Source organism: Pinus tabuliformis, chromosome 3_2 (assembly GCF_031772625.1).
Source record: "Pinus tabuliformis cultivar Carrire ecotype Pingquan chromosome 3_2, CPIR1, whole genome shotgun sequence".
NCBI lineage: Eukaryota > Viridiplantae > Streptophyta > Pinopsida > Pinales > Pinaceae > Pinus > Pinus tabuliformis.
Window position 1 is genome coordinate 178,963,570 of NC_142302.1, and position 26,153 is coordinate 178,989,722.

Genomic DNA, 26,153 nt, shown 5'->3' on the forward strand with positions numbered 1-26,153 from the left:
GCATGAACATGTGTGCCAATAGGGGGGTTTTCTCCATCAAAGTGTTGTACCATGTAAATAAAGGATGTTGTCTTTACCTATAATCCCACCATGATAACGGCGTAATGATAAAATAGAAACTCAACCTAGGCTCACGACAAGACTAGACCATCAGATAAGCAAGTGGTACTCCACTCCGCTTTCTAACTCAACTTAGGAAAAAGTACATCATTATGGGTACTGACATCATCGAACACATTTCCACCTCAGTGATGTTTAATAGATGATGTCAAGCAAATGTTACAATGTTAAGCGAACCACGACATTCATCATCCAACCTCGTCGACATCATTAGAGGGGACAATAGATAATGCTAATCCATCCAATCAAGTATGTCCTGACCATACCTCCAACACAAGAGGGCCATGTAGAACATCCTTATTAATGACACAAATAATATGACATCATCACAGATAGTCACTAGGAAACTCCAACAACATTATCAAAAAATCTTACTCCGAACATCATCATCTAACCCCTTTGGGGGGTAGCACCAGTGTTGTGAAAATCGCGATATTATCGTTTTATCGCGATTTTTTCCCGAAGCCGATATTATCGCGAGTAATAATCGCGGATTTTTTTTATACCTGATAATTTTGAAAAAATCGCAATAATTTGAAAAAATCACGATTTTTTCCCAATTTATCGTCGAGGGTCAAGGCAGCGTGGTTTTATAAGGGATGCTAAATGTTCGAAATGCAATTTTTTTTGAAAGAAACAAATAATTTTTGAGTGGGCTAGCTTAATGATCAAGTCTAGGCCCTAGTATTGATATGCTATTCATGGTAATGTTAAATTCTTAAAGTAAAAGGATGAAAATGAAGATTAAGTTTTACTTAAATTTTTAACATTACCATGAAATGGCTCGGGATGTTTGAGAGTGGTTCCGGCCTCATTGGATTTCATATGGAGAAAGTAGAATTTTAGATTTCATTCAAAATCCAGCAGACTTATCAGTTTTTCAGGATTTCAGGATTGGGAGATTGTAATGTTTCCAGGTGACACCATCTGCTCGGGCTACCCCTGCCACCAGTAGAGGACGTGGTCTACCTCCTATGGCTCCTACTTCTAGTTCTTCAACTTATAGAGCACAACAGACTCCACTGCCAACTCCACCAGCACCAACAATCTAGAGGGAAAGGGAAAGCTGTGGCATTTTCTCGCAAGAGGCGCAGAGGAAATCAATAGGATTAGACTTTAGTTATTTTCTTCATTTTATTGTATATGACATTATGACATGATGAGATACATTATTATATTTTTTGTTGATATTTTGAGGCTGAGTTGGGACTCATGAGTCAGGACTTACTATTCAGGACATGATTCAGTGTTATGTGTGATTTTAGCACTAGAAATGATATTAAACATCTTATATATTAGTTCTTTTATCATATTTATGTGTCAATGTATTTATTTTATGTTGTAGATGGTTTAGATATTAAAAAAATTGAAAAAAATTGAAAAAAAATGAATATTTTTGTACCAAACGATTTTTTCCCGATTATTTCCAATTATTTCCCAATAATTACTATTTTTTCCGATTTTTTCCTCGTGCCGATATTATCCCGATAACGATGAATGCAACATTGGGTAGCACCATCATCCATGAACAAGATGTAGCACATCAATGATAAACAAGTATATCAAAACCACTCCATGATCAGATAGCATGTCCAATAACTATCAAATGTGCAACCAAGGGGCGATCAACAAGGCAAACACATGTGAGAAGATCACCAAACCAGCCAGTATAATCATCCAACCAAGGAGAAGTGAGATTCCCCCAACCAAAGGCATCCACCAAACTATCCAATGCCAAGAAGGGAAGGGACTCCATGAAGGTGTATCCCAAAGTCTGTCCAATCATCAATGCTAAAAAGGTACAGGTTGTGAATATCCATAATTCTGATGAAAATCATAAATGTGGAACCTCATACAATATGATGTGCAAGTTTGTAACAGTTCTGTAAATAGCCTGTCTGGATAATGTCAACATCAATTATCTGCATGAAGTGCTCATTGAAGGCCAACCTGGGTATAAGGATCTGTATTGGAGGGATCCATGGTTTGGATATGTACTGCCAATATGTCTTGCCTGATCATCCTCATAATTTCCCTTTCCAAGCGGTGAAGGCTTTCTTGTATCCCAGTACGACTTCCTTATCCTTATTTAATACTCTTCTTTTCAATATGCCTGTATTGCCTTGTTATGGCATTTGGAATTCAATACAAGGCCCAGAAGATGCATTGGCATGGTAATTATGCTCCACCTTTTGCCAACTATGGCATTTGTCAGGTTGTAGAAGTCTTCATTTGAGCCTTTGTGTGTTAACAACGTCCCTTATTTTCTAAAGCATGCTGTCGAAGATTTCATAAACCTCACCCACGAAAGGTTATTCATTTCTGTGCATCTGTTCATGGACAATACTGGTTGACAAAAACTATGGAGATACTATCATACCCCATCCTAGCTCACCAGTCATCAAGAACAAATCTCTTTGATGTTTGGGCTTTATCTGCTTGAGACTACCTCAGGGCCCTTATTATCTTTAATTTCTGTGCTGACTAAGGTTGATTTTATCTCTGTATGTTGTCTCAAGAGATTGATGTGGCCTGCAAATCCAGTCTGAGCAACCTTTATTAAGTATCATTTGCAGTAAAGTTAAAAAGAGGTAAATATAATAAAATAAAATTAACACGCATATTTTGTGTCCCAACATGGAATTGAAGGTACCTTGACAAGCTCCGATTTAGCTAACTGTCAGAAGATAGCTTAGGACTATGTTTACTCTAGGCTGTAACATGTTATAGGTGGTGGACATTTAAATTCACTCGCCTTGATTAGGAGCTCACCAATGCTTAGAATGAAAATAGGGCTTGTTTGGCAGACTAAAGCAAGTGTATTGGTCACGTTGTTGAGAGAGATGGATTGTTGCAGCTCCTTTCTAGTTCCAGTTCGTTCAAGTAACAAGGCCTTCATGGTATTAACACAGGGTCTCTTGAGGAGTCCTTCAGGACAAACAGGACTTCCTTCAATGAGTATTGGGTTGTGCAATGTGCCAGCTATTGTATGTGTTTTTTAATGTATTTTTGATGCACACATCTGGTTCACGTGTTGAATCATGTTACCTTTGGTACACTGAGATGTTCTTTTGTAACATATCATTTTAGTGGTCTGTTCCGTTCACCAATTCATGAGTGAACATTATTATTTGTATATATACATTTGTCAAGACTCAGGTTTGCTGCTTGAACAAATTGTGTTTATTGTTATAATTACTCATCAAGAGTAAGGTGTGTTGCATGAGAGAAATCTGGGCAAAAAGCTGTGCATTGATGCAACTCGAGATCTTCACTCCCAGTTAACCACTGAACATAATGATGATGAATGCTAACATGCTGTAATTTCTCCATTTTATTGTCCATACATTCTAATCTTTTTTGTATGCCCCACACACCCCACTTAATTGTACACTAAAAATCAGCAGTTGATGCTGCCACAAATTGAGATAAAGTTGATTGCATGACATATATGATGTTTATGAATCATAACTGTTGTTCAAACTTCAATTGTAAAGAAAATGTAGCTGTGTTATGGCTCACTTGAGATGGATGTATATGTTTTTCTTTTACATTGCTTACTTTCAATCATTTTTTAATGCGATTGATGAATCTTACAAGCAGTTGGTATATACTATAAACTGGCTTTTTCATTGTAAGTCTTCCAGTTTGGTTTCTGTGATGTGTTGTGTCTTTGCTGGAACGTTGGAAATTGAGTAATTTTTAATCAATTTACTCATCTTTTTGTGAAAGAATGGAACTTACTAACCCACGTTTCTTCCTGAAAGCTGTTTGTTCTATTAGTACCTAGAATAATGTGCCTATTGCAATGGAAAGATGTCTATAATTTTCAATGTCTGGGCATATTCAAATAGAAATTGCTTTGACTAAGAAATGCAGATTTTAGTCACGAACATCACGAATGTGGCATTGTCATTCTCTTAGTTGTCTTTAGCTGCTCCCTCTATCCTAAAAATTGATTTTGTCTTTCTGTGTCTGCATTATACATGATATGCATGGATACATTTTCAATTTCAAAATTATTATTATGGTCAAAATTTGCCCGAGGGTGTAATTCTTCTACCATTTTCTATTTTGGTTTTACACAGTATGGTGTAAAATTGTGTTGAAATCTCATGCTTTCATGGACTCAATTATTGCCTGTATCCGGATGTGATTGGAAACACAGCAAACTAATGATGTTTCTTGCTCCATTAGGAAGAAGAGACTGCAAGAATAATAGGATCACATTCATTCAATACCATTGCCCATTTTGTTTTTATACAGTATGGTGTATAATTGTATCAAAGCCTCCGGCATTTGTGGACTGAATTATTACCTTCATCAATATGTGATTGGAAACACTGCAAACTAACGATGTTTCTTTTTTCATTAGGATAAAGAGACTGCAAGAGTAATAGGATCACATTCGTATAATACTCTCATGGAAAAGCTTGTAGCACTGGATGCGAGCAAAATACATGAGTTCCCTCCTAGAGTTGCTGATGAAGATTCAATTGATTTTGCTGCTGCCACCACTGCAACATTGGGTGTTCCTTCTCCATCCCTTTCAAGGGGGAAATCATTTGAAGACTCTCCTGTTTCAACTCCTAGTGACTGCCGGGGAAGGAGGGGTGATGAACAGGAAGTTGAAGAGCTTATGAAAGCATTGGATTTATCAAAAGTTGATTTGGTAGATGGTGCTCCACCTGATATTGATAGCAGTTTGTCTGCTATCTCATATCAAAATCCGAATTCTGAGAGACCACCATGTCAAAGTTTGCCTGAATTATCAGAGAATAACATTGAAGATGCAGATCATGCAAGTCATATGGATGAAGCCAGTAAATTGGATGGTGATATAGTAGCTGCTATCAGTAAGAGCAGGGTTGCATCTTTCAGTTGTCTGAATCAATTAAATATCTTGCCTGGTAATGTGCCCGGCGAAACTCCTATTGAAGAGTTATTGGTTGGGAGAACAGAAGGAGACAACGAAAGTTCTGTAAAAGATAAAGACAAAGTAGCAGCTGAAAATGCAATTTTGGATGCACAATTTTTGTTCCCACAAAGTTCAAATGTCTCTCCTGAACTTTATACTGATCCATGTACTGCAGAAGAGGCTTCTAAAAGTCAGCAAGTAGTGGCAAGAAGTTCTTGTCAAGAAACATCAACAAGTATAGTTCATTGTGGGCAGGTAGAGGGTCGGGGGGAACAAGAATATACTGTTTATACCAATGCCTTTTCATGTGGGGTTGTTCCTCTCTCTGACAATAAGGGAGAGCCAATTGAAAGCTCAGAAGATGTTAGCTCAAGTTTAGAGGGTAGTGAACCTATATATGAAGGGGAGGAATGCATTCTAGATCCTGCACCTTTGATGTATGAAAGTCGAGAGCCTTTATATGAGGGTGAAATGGTTTTAGCAGAGCAGGCTGACAAAGGAGCAGTTTTACAAGGTATAGGGTTGGGATCTAGAGATGAAATTTCTCTGCAGGAACAGGAAGAATCTCTGAGTGCAGCAGATAGAGAAGGTAAATCTGTTACCTGTAAATTGACTGTGTTACACTGATGTCACAATATTGATATTAGGGCAGTATTGTTCTTGTTGTTGAATCCTAATCATGGCCTTAAATTCAGGGGCACTGATTCGGAATTTTTTGAGGAATAATGCCAGTCAATTGACTGTTTATGGGTAATGTATTAAGTGTTCTATTTTGTTGTGGATTTTAATATCAACTTTGATCAGCCTTTCAAGTTTTGAATTTGCGAAAATTTAACATCGAATATCTTTTGGTAGGCTCTTTTGTCTGCAAGAAGGGTTGAAGGAACGTGAACTCTGTGTGTTTTTCCGTAATAACCACTTTAGTACAATGTTTAAGGTTGGCAATATATTAATAGTTTTTTCATTTTATATTTATTTGGTTTTGAACGGTAGTTGTTCACTATTTAATTACCATAGAGAGGTTTACTGAGTGTCTTATGCTATTAACTTTTTCTTGATTTACAGTTCAAGGGAGATCTCTACCTCCTAGCAACAGATCAAGGTTATATAAATCAGCCTGATTTGGTGTGGGAAAAACTTAATGAGGTATTGTGTCAGTCTTAACTTCTTTTATCTTTTCTTTTTCCTGAGATTTGTTATCTTTGTATCCCTTTTTCTGTTTCCTAGTATTACTGTTCTCGGTAAGTCATTTGCTTGGACTGATAGCTGTAATGAGTTTGATTTCTTTCAGCTTGATATATGGAAAAATTCCACTTTCTAAGGATAAGCCTACTATGGCAACATTTAGGTTGATTTGTTGACTATTATCAGTATCTTTCAGTTTACCTAACGTGAACCATTGTTGCTAGTTTGATATTTTAGATATCCCACGTTCGCAATTCTGTTCCAGACAATCATATAGTTTGTGAATAAGATGATTCCTGTTTTTAAACAGAGCTGGCACTATGATTATTTATTACTAATATCGTTTCTATCATCAGGTCCATGGAGATTCTGTGTTCATGACTGGTGACTTCAAGGAGTTCAAAGCAGAAGATCAAGCCGGCAGCTCATGGAATCAACATCATGCTGTGGCTAAAACTGCAGTATGTATTAGACAGCTGATTTACTTAATCTAGCATTGTTCAAATAGAAATATGACTCAATGATTGTCAATATATCTAATCCCTTATTTTCTGTGAATTTTAGGATTATATTGCCTCCGTGACTAATACGCAGCCATCCGATGCAACCTTGAAGTAAGTTGCCCACTTTTATGTAAGCAACATCACTTGATATTTTTGACATACAATGAAATCTCTTTATGGTGACTTCGTTTTTAAGGAGCTGAAGATGGACAATTGTTAGTTTTTATCTATTAGACTTTTTTACCTGTTTATCCATAGCATTCTTGCCGAGATGTAGTCGAATGTGAGATATGTATTAGATTTAGTAGAAAACATTTAACATCCAGGAAGAAATAGTTCACACAGAGACATTTCTACTTTAATAATACTGTTATCCAACTCAATTTCAGGGTTTTTGGATCCCTCAAAACCAGCCTCTATATCCAGATTGAAGGCCTCTTGAAAACCAGATTCTTGGATTCACCTAGGAATTTCCAATGGGGGAGGTCTTGATATTTTTGATCCCGCAGCCCCCAAAAGGTTTGGGCTTTGAAATACATTTCCAGTTTACCAATTGGGGAGCATCCTTTTCCTTTTTTCTTCTCTACAGGAATTTAAAACAAAGTTTTTGTATTTTCTTTTGAATGCGGAGGTGAATATAGGCAAGGGAGTGACAGGACAGTGGAATAGCCTCTAAGACTGCTTTTACTAAATTAAGTCTACCACCTAAGTGTAGCCACCTATAAAACCACAGAGAAAGCCTTTTCTCTTTATTTATGTACTGCGAAAGCTAATCATGGAAACCATGGTCATTTGGCTTCAAGTAGAATACTAGATAGTCACCTATTACACCACACAACAAGCCTTTTCTCTATCTTTGTGTACAGCCAAAGCCAATCATGGAAACCATAGTTATTTTTATTCAAGCTTTCAAGGAGAATCACAAGTGCTTAATTCTTTTGTTGAAATCTACCTCTGAGAAAGGAAGAGTCACCTTTATAGTAGTTGCTTGAGCCTTGTTGTTGCTCAAATTGTACAGGGAAGATGCGGCAACGATTAGGGTGGGGAGCTGTCACTCTGATCTCCACCCTTTCTGTTCTAACCGTCTCCCAACAACAGGCTATGGGGGGGTAGTCCATATGAAATGTGAAGACGCAAGACCCGTCGGCAACTGACAAGTCCTGGAGACACGAATGAATGACCTAGCAACTTGGTTAAACTCGACAAGTTTAGCGAGTAGATTAGATTACTTTGAGAGACTAGTTCCTTAATCGAGTCAAAATACTTGCTTAGAGTGAATTATCTACCATGCCACCGGATGAACAATTGCTGCTTCAGAATGCTTCACTATCCTATATGAAATTCAACACTTCGAAAACTAAGTGAAATGCAAGATCTTGGTTTATTTTAGATTAGATGCCTAACTAGATGAATCTCTTACCTTAGCTGTTTTGAAACTAGTCTCTAGAGTAGGTTGTGGAGAGAAGCCCAGGGAAAGATAACACTGGCTATATTAACGATACTTCCCCTAGAAATCTAACCACCCGATGCCTCCGGCATGTAGAGTGAAGGTTGCTGTAACAAACTAAATTTATATAAAAATAAACACAAATAATGTAAAAGACAACAAATAAGATTAATGATTAATTAATTAGCAATTAATGAAAAGGTATGTCCCCAAGGGCATAACCGTTAGTGAAAGGGTACTTACCTGGCTATATATACTAGACCCTCATTCTCATTTGTATCATCTTACATCAATTCTTTATATAATATACAATTTACACTTACTATCCTATGATGGATGTATTTGTCTACGAAGTATTTTAATATTTCCGTTGCGTATGCGACTAGTGGTCGTTACATTGGTATCAGAGCTTTGTCTGATCCGGGCCTTTGGCCATCAACCTGCCGTCAACTGTGTTGCCGTTGTGATTCTAGTGTTTCATTACCAGTTTTGGAGTTTCTCTAGCATGTTGTTAGGCCTTTAGCCATTAAAGAAAAAAAGAGAGAAAAAAAATTATATCTAAAAAAAATCAATTATAGCAAAAAAATATACATACAAAAAATATATATATTTAAATTCAGAAAAAAAAGAAATAAAATAAATATTACCTCGTTGCCATCGAGACACTCCCGGTTGGCAAAGCCATTGCACCAGGACCCCATTTTATAAGTTTTATATAAAAAAGAAAACAGCAGTTGCGACAACATTTGAAAGGCCGACAACCAATCTCGTTGGTCTTGTAAACCCAGGCCATTACCACTCACAAGAAGGCAATGCCAATATGATAGTTCGTTCCTTGCAACGTGAAATTGCAATTTTTTTGCACAGCGACGCCACCATCCTCGTAAGGCAGCACAACCAAAAACAACTCTTACCACCACTATCCGTCTTGTTGTTCACCTGTTCGAGCTGCCAAAGCGTATAGGCCGCCTGCACTCGAGCTAGCCAACATGCCCGTCAATCACAACCACCATCGCTTGTGGCTCTACTCACTGTCGCCAAGATGCCTGTCGCTTTGCTCACTACCTCCAAGTCGCCCGTAGCTCTGCTCACTGTAGCCATTCCACCCTTGCGTTACTTCATCGAGCCACCTTCCGCTGTCTTCGACCACTCTGTGATCTTGCGGATCTTGTCTACTGTGATTTTGCACCACTCAACCAGTCCACACTGTTCGTTGCCCAACTCCATCCACACCCTGTATTACACCAACACAGTCTTCTAGACTCATCTGCTGCTCAACGTGCTCACTGTCTCACATCCCCTCCATTTTTGTTGAACATCTTGAATGTTGAAGTTATTAGCAGTAGCATCAAAGTCACTAGTCACGATTATTCACGAAAGTCACAATTATATATATATATAATCATAATTAATTAATTCTATTAATTTGATTATATATAATAAAAAAATAAACTAATTAATTTAATTAATTAAATTAGAAAAATTAATTTATTAATTTAATTGATTAAAATTATTTAATTAATTTTTTTTTTATCATTTTAAAAACGTAAAAAAGGCGATTACATAATACCTTAAATCATCTTGACAAAACAAATGGGATCAATCATTGAAAAAAACGATGGAGCTCAATTCTAAAATGACGAAGGAAGAAAGGTTTTCCTATAATGGGCTTTCAGTTACAGATCATAGAGTAATTACATTAAAAGGAAGTATACAAGGCAGAGAATTAATGTTGCACCTTCCGCTGTCTTCGACCACTCTGTGATCTTGCGGATCTTGTCTACTGTGATTTTGCACCACTCAACCAGTCCACACTGTTCGTTGCCCAACTCCGTCCACACCCTGTATTACACCAACACAGTCTTCTAGACTCATCTGCTGCTCAACGTGCTCACTGTCTCACATCCCCTCCATTTTTGTTGAACATCTTGAATGTTGAAGTTATTAGCAGTAGCATCAAAGTCACCAGTCACGATTATTCACGAAAGTCACAATTATATATATATATATATATATATATAATCATAATTAATTAATTCTATTAATTTGATTATATATAATAAAAAAATAAACTAATTAATTTAATTAATTAAATTAGAAAAATTAATTTATTAATTTAATTGATTAAAATTATTTAATTAATTTTTTTTTTATCATTTTAAAAACATAAAAAAGGCGATTACATAATACCTTAAATCATCTTGACAAAACAAATGGGATCAATCATTGAAAAAAACGATGGAGCTCAATTCTAAAATGACGAAGGAAGAAAGGTTTTCCTATAATGGGCTTTCAGTTACAGATCATAGAGTAATTACATTAAAAGGAAGTATACAAGGCAGAGAATTAATGTTGCCATCAACCCAAACAACGATAAAAATTATATCAACATCAACTTGGCAAATCAACTATTAATTCCAGAGCTAAGCATTGGTGTAAGGAAAAATATTTTTGACCAAAAAGAGTATAAAATTAGTGATCTACTAGTGACAATAGGTCATTATGAGTACATATCTCAATTTCATGTTGTAAGGATAGATAAAAACACTGACATCATACTTGGTCAACCCTGGTTTAAGGATTTGGGTACATTCATGTTAAACATAGAGAAACAAGTTTTAACATTTCCTTATAAAGGGAAGATGGCCACGTTTCGAGACATAATAAGTAAATCAAAATCAATATCAAAATCAATAAAATCTTCTTTAGAAGACCTTAAGGATATATTAGACTTGATGTTTCAAGATAACAAAAAAACTATATCAAAGAAGCAAAAAGAGTTTGAAGAAGTCATCTGCAGCAAATGCAAAGAAATTTCGCGCCTCAAAGATCACTAAGAAAAACTACTCGAACAAGTCAAGAAAGCTAAAGCATCAAAAAGGAACTCCATGAGTGTTATTAGAACAAGAAGAAGAAGATTTACGTTTAAAGAACCTTAACCAAACGTTAGTAGAACAAATCAAGTGTTTAAAAGACGAGAAGCGTGAAGGCCAAAATAAAGTTCACTTAGAGAATGAGGAATGCTTACGTCTTAAAAATCATAATCAAAAACTGCTCAAACATATTAAAAACTTAAAGATGAAAAGAAATCATTGACGAATAGGTTCAAAGATCTTGTCGCAAAGGAAGCATCAAAATCTCTAGATGTCGCAGTCCAAACTGAAGAAACAAACATCAATACCACTAATCTCGCAGTTCAGGCAAATCCAAACCCTATTGAAGTAAAAATGTACTCAGAAGTTGTCGTTCAAACAAAGGACACCCCAAATAAAGATTCAGTAGTTAAGTCAACAACAACAATGCCTGATGGAAGTCAAGAAATTGCCATAAAAACATTTAAGGAAGTTCAAAAAATTCCTTATGTACATCTGAATCATAAAGAGTAGACGCCTTAATAAATCTACAAATCTAAATCACACAGAACATAAACGAACTTATGTTTCGAAGAATACTGAAATAAGCTCAATTCAGTCATACGATAACTATTCACCACACATCTCCAAGGGTCAGAAGATTTCCCAGAATATTAATCTAGGATGGTCTGATCTGTTTTTAGTACGATAATTTTGTCTATTGCTCCGAACATCATATCGTCTTGTATCAACAAAGATGAAAGCTCAAGAAGATATGTCGATTTTCAAAAGAGAACCAATCCTTCATCAGTAAGCTTTGAGGACAAAGATTTTTTGAAGGGGAATGCAATGTAACAAACTAAATTTATATAAAAATAAACACAAATAATGTAAAAGACAACAAATAAGATTAATGATTAATCAGGTAACAATTAATGAAAACGTATGTCACTAAGGACATAACCGTTAGTGAAAGGGTACTTGCCTGGCTATATATATAGGACCCTCATTCTCATTTGTATCATCCTACATCAATTCTTTATATAATATACAATTTACACTTAATATCCTACAATGGATATATTTGTCTACGAAGTATTTTAATATTTCCGTTGCGTATACGACTAGTGGTCGTTATAGTTGCTTGGGAGTGGGAACGGGGATCAACCTAAGTTACCGGAAACGCTTGAAGAAATTGTCGGAAATGCGGATCCTTGTTTCCAAAACGGAAACGGATACGATCCTTGTCCGAAATGCCATAAAAACGTTTTTGTGCCGTTTCAAAAAATTGGAAACTTCGGATTCGAAAATGGATATGTTTCCAAGGGTTTTAATTTTTTTTGGGATCCGTTTCCAGATTTAAATCGTGATCGGAATCCACCCTTAAAATGTTAAAACGCATGAAAATTTGTTCAAAAATTTATACAAACAGAAAAAGATAGATGTTCAAAAATACAAACAAAAGGGTTTGATTAATGTCTTCATAAAGAGATTTATTTGAGTGATAATTTTTAGTTTGGTTAAGCTTTTGTTAATTGTCATTGATTTTGCTCTTGATTTCGTAAATCCCTCCAATATAACAAATCTTCTCTAGCCAATTTTTTGCCTGCATATAGTCAAGAGACCAAGCTGACATTGAGAAGATTGAAATGTTCAAATAGGTCTTGACAGAATATCCCAATGATCCCATGGGCCTTTTAATTGTCATGCAAGGAAGATAGATACCATTTGCCATGCATGACACGTTCTTTGAAGGAGTTGGACCCGAAAGCACAAAGGTTGTAGCATTTCTGATTACATTACTAATGATGATGATAATATGTTGAATGTTATAATAAACACTAATGATGATGACAATGTTTATGCTGAATTGATGATGATGATTTGTTTATGTTGAATCCATGATGATGATTATGTATTTTTAGATATAGAATCTAGATTCTAAAAGATGAATGGTAATATATATATATATATATATATATATATATATATATATATATATATATGTTATTTCCTTGCCGTATCACATCCAGATTTTTTGAAAATTTGTTGTATCCGTTTCAAACCCTGTATCTGTATCCGTTTCAGTGCAACTTAGGGATCAATATTTTCAAAATCTCTCGGGTCGGGAGTGAATTATATATAATATATATTTTAATGCATATGTGTCAACAAAAGCATGTAGAATGATGAATTAGTTATAAAAAGCATAAAAACATGGATTAAACCATGTAATATCAATCATCTAGTTGTTACAATCTTCATCAACCACAAGTCCAAAACTTACAAGTTTTCATTTATATAGCATGTGAGGGTGCATGTAACCAAAATAACATCGAGTGCAGTCCATCTTTGAATCGCAAATACATCAACAAACAAGCTCTAGATGGGCTCTAGCTTCCAAAAAAATCACGCTACAATAAATACCTACATATCATCAAAATCATTGCCTATCTTGGGATCTTTTTCATTAATATCACCGTCTAAGCATTAACATAAGATAGAAAAACGTAGCATGTAAAGTCAAGATTTTGTTTGAGTGATGGGTACATTTTTAGTAGAGACATGACAGAGGAGTTCGGCAACCAATGTCACTAACATCAAGGTACATGAAAGATAAAGGAGAATGTCACTTTTACTTAAGAATTTTACATTACCATGAATTGCATATCAATACTAGGGCCATAGGCTTGATCATTGGGCTGCCCCACTAAAAAAGTCTTGTTTCTTTGATTTTTTTTTTGCGTTTTAATATATTTGCAAATTCTTTTTTAACGAAAAATGCTAGGGGGTGAATTTTTTTAGGGAGTGCGCTCCCGAAGGGAGTGTGCTTTGGGAGCAGATTCGGGGGGGGGGGGGGGGGGGGGGGAAGGCCCTAAATGGGCCGCACAGAAGGAGAAGGCCTTTTAGGGCTTGTGACAAGGGCACAAAGGGAGGGTGAGGGCTTGGTGAGGCAGTCCAAGGCTGTGACTAAGGGAAAAAAGGGGGTCGAAGGCCCTTGGAGGGTGCCCAAGGCCTACGGCTACTCAAAAGAAGGAGGCCGAGGGCTTTTTGAGGGCACCCAAGGCTAAAAAAAGGAGAAAATGGGGAGTAGCTAGGCCTTAGAGGCCCTTAAAAAATTTTGAAACCCTGCAAATCACGAAAAATATCCTCAAATTGCCAAAAAATTGCTTCCTTAGGGCCAATATCTTCCCTTTCTGGCTGCATGCTAATCTTGGAGGATGACTGAGGGCAATATCTTGCCTTCCTAGGCCTAGATTATCCTCAAACCCTAGTAAAATTTTCTTAAGAGCTTGAAAATTAACTTGCACAAATGTATGGAAGAAACCCAACCCCAAATATATACAAAATATTCAAGACCCCAAAAATCCCAAGCACTGCAAAATAACAAGGGTTAGAAAAATAATTTACAAAATAAAATTACAAACTCTCATTAGCAAACTAATTCTTTTTAGCCCAAGATCAAATAATATTTTGAAAATATTTTTTAAATAAATTGCAATGGATGAATAATTTTGAAAGATAGACCAACCAAAACCCCTCTGCAAAATAATTCACCACAACAAAAGCTTAGAGCCCAAACAAGCTCGTCCCTTCCCCACACTCTGTGAACATGGAGCCCAAGTGCTAGCGTACTTGTAAATCTCTATCATAGTTTTAAAAACCAGAACCGGTTACTAGACCGTTCCACCTAATAAACCAGGTTTCTAACCGGAACCGGTCAAACAGGACTAATCAGATCTCAATGATCTCAATGAACTGGTTTTAAAAAATACATTAAATAATTATTTTTTAATGAAAAACTATTTTAAGATTTAAAACTGTGATTCCAAGCCAATAGAGAGAAAATATGTAAAGTTTGCTCATCTATATACCATATAAAGGTGAATATATTAAAGTGGCATCGAGTGCAATACATATCATCGACAAAATACATAAGAAATGAGGCTCTAAATGTCGTATAAAGTCCAAAAACAATGCTACAAACTATGAGGCCATTGGCCTACTACAATACTACAAGTCTACACATGATCAATCATCAAATTCATCACCACTTCCAGACACAGGATCATCGACAAGAGCTACATAGACATCATCTGGATCAGAGTCTGAGGATGCCTCAACCTCATCTGCAACCTCAATAGTAACACTGCCAACAATAACAATAGAAGTGGACCTAATGGAAGCACGATTTGGTTGAGGTGCATGACTAGTGCCTTCCATTGGTTGTTTGCCTTTGCTTAATGTGGCTACTAATCTTGGTTCTGATGGTGCTACCAAATTTGCTTCATCCCCCCTCTAATACCATGCCAATATCAAAATCAACATCAAACTCAAAATCTTCAGTCTCCTCCACCCATTCTAATGTTGGATCAATATCTTCCAACACATTGGGATCTAGATCAGGTCTTTTGTTCATCATTTGGTTACGCCTTAGTCGAAGGTTGTATTGCATGAAGACAAGATCATTTAATCGTTTTTTTTTTTTTCCTAATGGTTTCTCTTCTTTGTGTGTATGTGCTAAAAAACAAACCAATTGCGCTCACAACCTGAAGCACTACAAGTTTGGTTGAGGACTCTAATTGCAAACTTCTGTAATTGAGGACATTGGCCGCCAAATGACTCCCACCAATGTGCTACAAAGAAAAAGACATTAAGTTTAACCTAGTTCATTTCATTACTTATTTACAAATTACAAGTATTTATAGATAATTTGAATTGTAAATTTGTAAACAATTTAACTTGAAAAGAAAACAGTTTGGAAATTGGAATTGCTTACCTAGAATAACAATTTAAAAAATTATTCAACACCATATAGGATAAAGACATAGCCAACACATACCACAGATCAATGGATCGAATAACACCATGAACTGAACCCCAAAGTCTTTTGATTATGATAAAAAATGTTCCTAGCATAGCAATATCTGGGTACTTACGTTACAAAAATTACCTCATCCAAAGATGGGAAATAGAAGCTAAATGGCTTCCTTATATAGAGAAAACCCCACCAAGTGCAAAATAACAATTAGTTGGCTTGATCTTTTGTCAAAATAATCTTGACTGTCGAAAATGACTTGATCATCTTTTAATCTTCACTGTCGAATTTTTAATTTTTGAGGAAGAATTCGAATTTCTTTCAAAAACTATTTTTTATTAATTCAAAAATTAATATTTTGGATTAATTTCCTAAAAAAATTAACAAACTTAACCACCAAGGTCCAACTTAAGGGCTTAAATTTTCTTAAAATATACATTTTTCCCTTGGTGGGGACCTCAAAAAATTGGCTTTTTTTGACCCACGAATTTTTGATTATTTTCCACTTGGAGAGAAATTAATTTATGTAAAATTATTTTTTGACTCAAATTTAATTAATTTTCTGGCTTAGAATTTTTATTTAATTTAGCCAGAAAAATTAATTAATTGACTTTAGAGGGGATTTAATTCTTTTTCCGCCCTCAAATATTTTAGCCATGGTTTCTAATTGCGAGAGACCATACACTAAAATAGTTTTTACATCAAAATAATTACAATATCAACCCTTAGAAGGGGAAAACACCTTTAGACATAGACCATCAATAATTTACCCAATTCTGCAACACAATATGATCTAGTATGAAACCATGTGTGCTTATAATAAAATAATTTAGCCATGGTTTCTGATTGCGAGGGATCATACATTAAAATTATCCCTAAACACACTTTTACAATAGACTTGATAAACACTAGGACTCACCTAAGACCTTGTCAACGAATTCCACCCTAGCTTTGGGGTTATAGCTGGAAGAAAAACTCTGCCAATTAGGCGTGTTTACAAACACACATAATTCGGGGAGGTTAAAAAACTTCCTAGGATGAAATCCTTTGCCAAAATCAGAGGCTTACCTAGGTGTTGTTACATAATTAAATGGTCATACTAACATCATTTACAATAGCCTTGCAGAAATTGGGTTTACAATGATAACTTCATGTTGGCAGATGACTTTGATCTCGGAAAATTTTCTCCACTTCCTTGTACACTGCTTTCTCGGACTGTTGACAAAATTGTGGACAATAAGCCCTTAAATTACCAATTACAAAGATGGAGGATTCCAAAGTTTCTTTATACCTGAGCATTCCTCAGCGTGATCCATTTCCAAACAAAAGAACATTGCCAACAATGAGGTGTGCGAGGCAATTCTTGTCGATATTTATAGCTTTCAATCTTCCATTCTCTGTCATCGAGGAAAGAAGCCTGCTGAGTACCTGCTACCAACAAAAATAGTGAGGGAAATAATGGACATCCATACCTGAGACTTCTTGAAGTAAAGAACAGAGGTAGAACCATTTACTCAGAAAGCAAATGAGGCTGACGTTAGGCAACCTTCTATCCACTTAACCATAAGAAGACAAAAACCTACATGGGCCACTATGAGACTTAAAAGCAGCCAATTGACACAATCAGAAGCCTATGATAAATCCAGATTACAATGAAAGCCTGCATCTTCTTTGACTTGATTAAATGAAGAGCTTCCTGGGCCATACCGACTGCAATATGAACTTGTGTACTATTTGAAATCCCAAATTGTTGAGCTGAAATTGCCCCAAAAAGAATTGGCCTCAATATTCTTGCTATAACCTTGGCAGCTATTTTCATGATAATTTTACACAAGGAACTACGTATATGGTTTTGCAAATTCACAGGGGCATCCCTTTTAGGTCTAAGAATGCAGTGTTCAAAGCCGCCAACACTTATACATGATATTTGTGATTCCTCCACAAGAATTTACAAATATTCTTCAATCATATCATAAAACCTAGATTAAACTTCACTGGCCATTTATTAGAGTAAGGACATTGTTCTTGTGGAATGAAAGTGGCACCTCCTTGAGCTCCTCAGATATGGCTTCTCTTAATTGCCTACTTTGATCCTCATTTACGAACCTTGGAATTTAGAGCAAATATTTACAATCTCTGCTGTATTTAAATTTATACAGACTGGGTCTTTTTTTAAAGGAACAGATAGAGACTTTATATTAAAAAAAGGCTGGTTTCTGGGCCATGACCCTCACAAAATTCATCATGTTATACAGAGACACTGTATTCAGCAGTCCAAAATATAGAGAGCCTATGTTTATGACACTTTTCACCAGCTATCTGAAACATATGCCTGCTATAATCTCTTATCTCTATAAAAAACTCCTAATATATTTGCAGAACATAACAAAAACTCAAGACAATACTGTTTATCTGACATTGGACGGCCCTGCCTTAGGGGCTTCTTCTGGTTGTTCTGCATTGTTGTCCCGATTCTTCTGCTCCCGATCCAGTGCATGCTAATCCTTTTCTTCTCAGGTTCCTCGTTGGTCTCTGGCTCCGGCTCCGCAAAAAAATTCTGTTCTCCATTGCCAATATTTTCCTCCAAGTCAGTCTTATGTCCATGGCAGCCAATTCAGTCTTGCACTCTAGCTTCATTTTTTCAAACACCTCTGCAATAGAACGCATTTCATTTCGAGTAATTCCAATTTTGTCCTCTTCCCTTCTGCTTCCAGGTCAGCTCTCCTTGTGACCACACTCAGGAATCCTTCTACTGCCGTCGACAATCGATCCATGAGCCCATTCAACTTCTTGTACATGTGATTGGGAGACATTGCATCTGTTCAACTTCAGCCATTGTTTCTGCATGGCACATCAAGGCATTTCGAATTACTCTGTTATTTATAACTCTAACTGACTCCCTGTTTAGCTCTCGCCACAGAATTATTCTGGTTCCTTTAAAGAGTGACTCCAAAGATTATAAAGCTACCTCCTCCCCTGAAGCGCCATACCATTGCAATTGAGTGCAATTCTGCCATATCCATGTAATTAACAGTGCAGATTTCCCGAATTGAATGCCGAGGGTTGAAGACAATGGAGGGGCAGAGGGAAATTAAGGCTAATCTCTGTTGAAATGACCTATTAATCACCTTCTCCCACCATACTCCAAGTGTTGTGAAGAGAGCCTGCATCCACCTGTTCGCTCTTGGTACTGCATGGGTATGCCATTTGTTATTGCCAATACAACTGTAGTACTCCACTTCCAGGCCATACATTCGATGATCACAAATGTGCTGCCGATCTATTCTTGAGGGCACTGGAGATATTACTCTCCTTGAATTTCCTGTTGTCAGATCAGATTGGGAAATCCTCATTTTGTTCCTTGAGCGTTTTCTCTGACAGTGATGGTTGGAATTTTTTTTAATGTAGAATGGGCATTGTTCCATTTGTTCATGGAATTGGGAGGTAAATTGTTAACCCTGAATCCTTTTCCATAATCCCCTGAGCCAGTCTTGTTCCTTTGTTAGCCCTTATATCAGCCTTAGCGTTGAAGTTTCTATACACATGGTAAAATTCTATATGTTAAAATTGATAGGTTTGCAAAATAATCCTTTGTAGGGTAGGAGGAAGAGGAGAATTAGAATCTCTTGGCTTTTCAAACTTGACGAATCACAAGCATTGAGTCTCCAAACACCAGAATATTAGAGATTCTGCTTGTTATTGCCAGTTATAATCCTTGTCATAGTGTTAAATATTCAGCATGGTTATTGGTCGAGATGCCCAATCCCCAGGCAAATTGAATCTTTTTTTGTTCGTCAGGGCGATGGATTACCCCTCCCACTCCTGCCACCCTTACACAGATTGGGTCTTTAAAGAGATTTTTGAAATGGGTTACCACTTTCCCTGCAATTTTCTGGAATTACACCTTAGTTCCATCTTCCCCACAGATGCCCCAAATCATATTGTTGCAACTTCCTCGTGTTCAATTAATGATGAATAATTTGGTGTATTTTTGCCCGTGACAGCTAAATAACCCTACATTTTTGGCGCGTCTGGGCTTCCTCCCAAACAAGTAAAGACTTCCTTTTATCCTCCATTTCTTAAGGCTTAGTACCTCATCTTCAGAGAATATACCACTGGCCTTGTTTTCATAAACCTGAGAGATAAGGAATTCAAAAGTCACCAAGTGCTGCTGAGAATTCTGAAACTTCTCCTTTCCTTCCTGCACAGTATCTATTTTGACATTTATTAGATTAGCCAGGAACTTCAACATAGCTAAATTTTCTTTCCCAGAATTAAAATTTACCCATACCTTCTTAACAGTGTCACTGAAATCTTCACCAAGGAGGGAATGTGGATTAAATTTAAGATGTCTCTGGGGCTTTGCTTTATTCCCATCTATCTGTAAAAATATTGGATAGTGATCAGAAAATTAACCAGTCCCAGTCCATTATCGATACCTTCAAACTTCTGATATAAAAGTTCATTCCTTGAAAAATTATTCAGTCTTTTTGAAATGCTCTTTTCTGTCTCTATTGTTTCTCCAAGTTTGGGAGAGTTTTAACAGAGATTGTTATGAATAAAATATATAGGAAATAATGTAAATGATAATAATCATAAATAATGATTAGTTAATTAGTAATTAGGTTGAAGAGGCATATCTAAATGGGACATGCTTCTCCATGAAGAGACACATGCTTGGTATTTAAGCAAGCCTCTCACACTCTCATTTGTATCATCATTCTTATTCACACATTTAATATATAATATTTGTATCTTTCAGTGGATATCTTCATATTCAAAGTCTTTTGGAGTATTTAATTCCAAGAACGAACTTTGTTCACTTCATTTGGTATCGGAGCAGTTGATCCTTTGGCCACTCCACCGCTGAACAGAGCTGTGTTCTCCGATCCAGGTCTTGGACTGTCAAATTTGTCAACTTTGTTGCCGTCTTGACAGAAGCATTCGCTACACAAATTGGATTTTCTCTGTCGCCAATAGGCCTTTGGCCATACAAGAAAAGAAAAGAAAAGAGAAATATATATATATATATATATATATATATATATATATATTATAAAAAATTAGAAGTAAAAAAAAAAAATTAGCAAAACAGCAGTCGTAACTTGCTTACCTCCGACCCTGAGTCTCAACAGAGCACACAACCACTGTTGCCGTCGAAAACCATCCTACGCAACCATCGAAGACCATCTTATGCAGTCTTCATCCACCCTACGGCCACCGGAGTCGTTGCCCAACCACTAGCAGACCGCTGTTGCAAAATTGATAGTTATCCAACCGCCGCCACTGGAGCCTGGTCCTCCCTATCCTCAACAACCACACCTACAAGCCACCGTTTTCATATCAGTTCCCTCACTGCAATTCCCTCACTGCAATTCGAGCACATATCCGCTACACCCTCTGTCACGTTCTCAGTCGTTACCTCCACTGAGTTGCACATCTGGTAATTTACCGACCAGCCGTCGGAATTCACCACTGCAATCAAACTCACCCACACGCCCGACGTTTACTGCTGCCTCCATTGCAGCTCATCGAGCCACATAACCTGCCAAGGTCTAGAATAAAGATCTGTCCAAACTGTAAACTGCAACATGACAGAGTTCTTAAGCAAAGCATTTTTTCCCATCCTGTAAATAAAGTTTAAACCACCTGACCTACCAATAGAATCTTGTGGCAGAAAATCCAAGTTCTTTAGAAACCCTCTCAGGATATCAATTGCATTTGAGCCCTTAATCATAGTTTCTTGAATTAAGATTATGCCTAGATTATATAGAACTACCAACCTATGCACTGCAATTTTTTTCAAGGAAGTGTAGAAAATCATGTACTGCTGTAGCCCACCCAGTTTCCAGCTTTTGCATGGTTTAATACCCAAAACCCATCATAAACATATGACTGATATATACATTAATTCTGCATTTGACTTGAAACAAAGAACTACACTAGTATCTTTCACTTTTCAGCTGATATGAGAAAAAATATGCAAGCACACACACAAGAATTTACACATTTTTGGTCTAATGACCCTGGAAAAACCCACAAGGGGAAAACCAGTTCTAAGGGAAGATTTATTTGTTGCTTTAGAAATTTCTTACAACAATAAATACAACAAGAAATTTCAACTTATATCTTCCCTTCAAAGAAGTGCCTCTGAGATTCTTTTTCCAACTGAGTTCTGAAATGGATTCTCTGACACATATTTAGCTCTCCTCAGACAGAAAATATGGGCCTCTTGACAGATCCTGGTGCACAGGGAATAAGACCACTGGACAGTCAACTGTCTGCTCCCAAAGTTCGGAATTATATAGCAGAAAATACACAGATCTGATACATGATTCTCCTCTCCACACAACATGCTGAAATACACTCGGAACTGACCCAAAAATCACGTTGTACAGGCCCGAAAATATCACTGTGCATACCCAGGAAACTCAGATTTCGAGTAGGCTCTGACTGGAGGGGAATATACACTGGCCTAGACTGTGATTTAGTTTGATTTGGCTCAGAAAAGACCCTCGTCCTGTGTGCTAACAGTGGTTGTGACTGGCTCCACAAACTTCGATCTCTCCTTTAGAATTAAACTTGGCCTCAAAGAGATTCGATCTGCTGTGGTATTGGACTTTGTTCTCTGCTGAAGAATTTCGCAAAGCTCTCTTCCTCCTTTCTCTCCTTGCTCTCTTCTCAATGGCTCTCATGAGAATGAATGAGAGAATAGCTTCCTTTTCCCTTTTTGTCTTCCTTTAGTGTGGAGAACACTAACCTTTGAAATCAAGGGCGAACTCGCAGAGCCTGTTGACTTGTAAGACCAACTTGATCCTTTTTTTCCAAGGACTATAGTTGGACAACCCCTCCAACCTGTCCTCATACCGGAGCCCTGCTTGCAACTTCGACATTGTAGTGAGCCCTTCACTTACAAAGTGACCAACTCCCTCTCACACTGTACTTCGCTGTGCACAACTATGATTTATTTATTTCCAAAGTAGCTCAAACACACTCTGATACCATGTTGAATTTCCATGATCTTGGGTCTAGGTTAGGTCTTAAAATCAGTGACGCTACCAAACGAAGAATCTCAACCATAAACTATTTTGCACAGTGGAAATATAAAGCAGTAAATCACATATGCACAGAGATACACATTTTTTAACAAAGTTGTACAATATGTACAATCCCAATCTTCGTTATATTAAACCAAATCTGAATAATACAATAGTCTATGGAATACAAGATACAATGACAAACTTCGTTGCGCAACTTCGATGTTGTATCTTGTCCTGCTGGTCCTTGGCTCCGGTATTGCTCACTAGTAGTGCCTTAGTCCATTAAGGTTACTACACATCGAGACTCCAAGAGGGCTGCCTCCTATCACTGTTGCAAGTCACGTCTGCTACAATGAACACAGGGTCATCAAACTGCTATCTAAGTAGGCCTAATTCCCAAGCTCCAATCTGCCTTATAGTAGCCTCTTTTGTCCAACAAAGAGCTACATGTAAGGCTGCAATACTTCACCCAATCACGCACCAACACCGTCCTTCTTGTTTGCTGCTCTAGGGCTACTTTTAGTAGCCAACGCTTTGCCCTCCAACAAACCTATGACACCCAATCTACTCACTGCTGATTCTGCTCCTAGTATGACATTTCGCCACCTCAGAATGTCATACACATGTCATCAACAGGCTGCAATAAACATGATCCAATTCGTTCAACACACTTGACCCAGTACACCTAACAAAATACCGTTGTTTCACCACGTTGCACTGCTGTACCACTGGTTAGGGCATCACCTACAACCCGACTCCACGCAACTCAGCAAGACAACCCTCTAAAGACTGTGGTCCTCCAAGGGAGAGGCCCTCCACTCCTACGCTGCCTCTTTGTGCTTTGTTTCACCCAAATGCAACACCAAAGGATGGCCCAGCGGTTGGCTATGGCCTATGGCCTAGCACAACAACTGCTGTAGCCTTCGACCTCCCTCCAAACCTTCACCAACTGCCCTCAAAACAACACTGTTTTGTCCTCGAAACATGCAGCCTTATCTGCCCAACAAACAACCCTTAACACGCACTTGGAACAACCCTTTACTGCCTCCTAGACAACCCTTAGACCTCCATGCTGTCACCTACAACAAACAGAAACCCTTACGTTGTCCTTGGCTCCTCCATGCTGTCCCTTCTTGGCTCCCTTGCTGCGGCTAAGGCTCCTTCTATTTCAGAGGTATATTGCCCACACTTGGATGATCAAAATGACTCCAATACACCTTGTATTTATACACATACAAGGGCTCCAATGAATCTTGAAGAGACACATCTATTGGAGTTGTTTAACACCAAGCCTACATGGCTTGGTAACCAATAATTACCTTGTCAACTTTAAAAATTTATTTCTCTCTAACGACAACTCGGATTCGAATGATTCTCGATGCATTGGAATCGTATCGCCGAGCACTATCATCCTCATCCATCACATGTCGTACCTCCATCATGGTTTTGGCCCAAATCATGATGGGTGCAAAACCCCATACTTGGGTTCCAAGCCCATAAGCTGCCCTTGTGGTGCTTTTCCTTCCAAACCTTGAACCCTAGGGCTTGGAGTACCTCCCAAGCTACACAAATCAACACTCCCTCTTAGTGAGGGAGGTACTTCCAAGACTAGTAAGTACTTCTTCATCATCTTCACTGCTCGCAACACTTCTTGCCCAACTCCTGGTGTTCACAATCGCAGCAATCCTTGTACGGTGAACTACATCCTTCTCTGAAGTTTCACTGTCACTGTTGGAAGAACCCTACTTCTTCTTCTTTTCTTGTAATGTCTTGCACTCTCTCCATGATTCCTTCTTGGCAGTTGTAGGAGCACCCTTGCTCCCCACTGACCATGCTCTCTTCTTGCGCTGTAGAGTCTCCCTCTGAGTCTGCAAGTTCCCTCTCGAACTTGACCCCCTCCAAGTCTCTGGAACCTAGACCTTTTTCTCTGGAAGGTGTACCTTCTTCTCGGGAACCTGTACGTGCTCCTCTGAAGCCTGCACCTGCACCTACTCTTGCTTCTCTGGAACCTGCACCTGCTCCTGCATCTTTGGAACCTGTACCTACGCCTGCATCTTTGGAACCTGTACTTGCTCCACTTGGTTCTTTCCATGATACACAGGCTTGCTCGTCAACCTGTAGAGACCATGCTTTCTAATTCCAAGTACAATCCCATTAGACTTAGAGCCTCTAGGCCCGAGTCTTGCCTTCCCATCATGGAACAAGACCTCAAACCCTTTCCTCTCGATGATTGAGACGGAAATCATGCTATATCTGAGTCCTGGTACAAACAGTACATCCTGGACCTGCATCACACATCCTGTCTCCATCCTAAATGGTACAACACCCGATCCTCGGATCTTCAACTGATTCTTGTCGCCCAACATCATGTGCAACTTCGAGTCACATTCAGCTAAAGTCTCAAAAACCTCCTATGACCCGTCATATGCTTCGTCGCACCATTGTCCACGTGTCATCCATCCTCATTGATAGTACCCTGCGAGAAATGAGAAATCATAGCAAAGTCGTCCTCATCCAATCTCCTAGAGAGATCATATCTCCGCTGAAGTGGCAACATCGACGACCTGCTTTCCTTTCTTCTTCTCATCATCTCCCTTCTTCTTCATTAGACATCTTGACGGAAAATGACACATCTAGCCACAGTTGAAACGCTTGATTTTACTCGAGTCCTTCTTGTGCTTACCTTTTATTCGTGCTGCAAGTGCCATGTCATCATCTGAAGCCTTCTTCCTCGGATGAAGATCTTTGTCTCGCAACTCTTCCTAAATGAAGTCATCCCACAACCTATACCAATCTGGCAACTTCTCCTTGGCAACGATCCCTTTGAAGAAGGGCTTCCAATGCTCGGTGAACCCTTTCAAGGCTTACCATATCTCCATCTGAGGTAGACACACTGATGGAAGCAAGCTCATCGTTGACCTGAGACGATCTCATTAAATACGAGGTTACACTTTCTCCCTTTATCATCTTGGTGGACTTCAACTTATCCTCCAATACCAGTACCCAGTTCTTGTTCTTATTCTGGAACAAAATTTGAAGAGCCATCCACATCTCATGTGCATTGTTCTTCACAAACAACTGAGGTATTAGGGCATCCTTCACATCATCTAGGATGATCAATCTTGTCCTCGCTTCAAAATCTTCATATATTTCCAGCTCCTTAGGGTCGTTTGGCTTCTTGATCTCTTTCTTGGCAAACTCCAAGAGTTTGTTGACCTGTAAGACCAACTTGATCCTTTCTTTCCAAGGAATATAGTTGGATAACCCCT

The 26,153-nt window shown here is 37.8% G+C and overlaps 1 protein-coding gene across 2 annotated transcripts in view; it reads left to right on the plus strand.

Moving 5' to 3' along the window:
• LOC149180379 (FAM63A-like protein (DUF544)) overlaps window positions 1-26,153 on the plus strand; it is a 216,988-nt gene that overhangs the window by 66,301 nt on the left and 124,534 nt on the right. The window contains exons 5-10 of one of the 2 annotated variants that reach the window (XM_089416089.1): window positions 4,496-5,627; window positions 5,734-5,788; window positions 5,894-5,975; window positions 6,104-6,184; window positions 6,580-6,684; window positions 6,788-6,856. In XM_089416089.1, the coding sequence (XP_089272215.1) occupies window positions 4,496-5,627; window positions 5,734-5,788; window positions 5,894-5,975; window positions 6,104-6,184; window positions 6,580-6,684; window positions 6,788-6,841 (1,509 nt within the window). In that variant the 3' untranslated portion in view covers window positions 6,842-6,856. The remainder of the gene's footprint in view (window positions 1-4,495; window positions 5,628-5,733; window positions 5,789-5,893; window positions 5,976-6,103; window positions 6,185-6,579; window positions 6,685-6,787; window positions 6,857-26,153) is intronic. The other variant, XM_089416088.1, reaches the window with a different exon arrangement.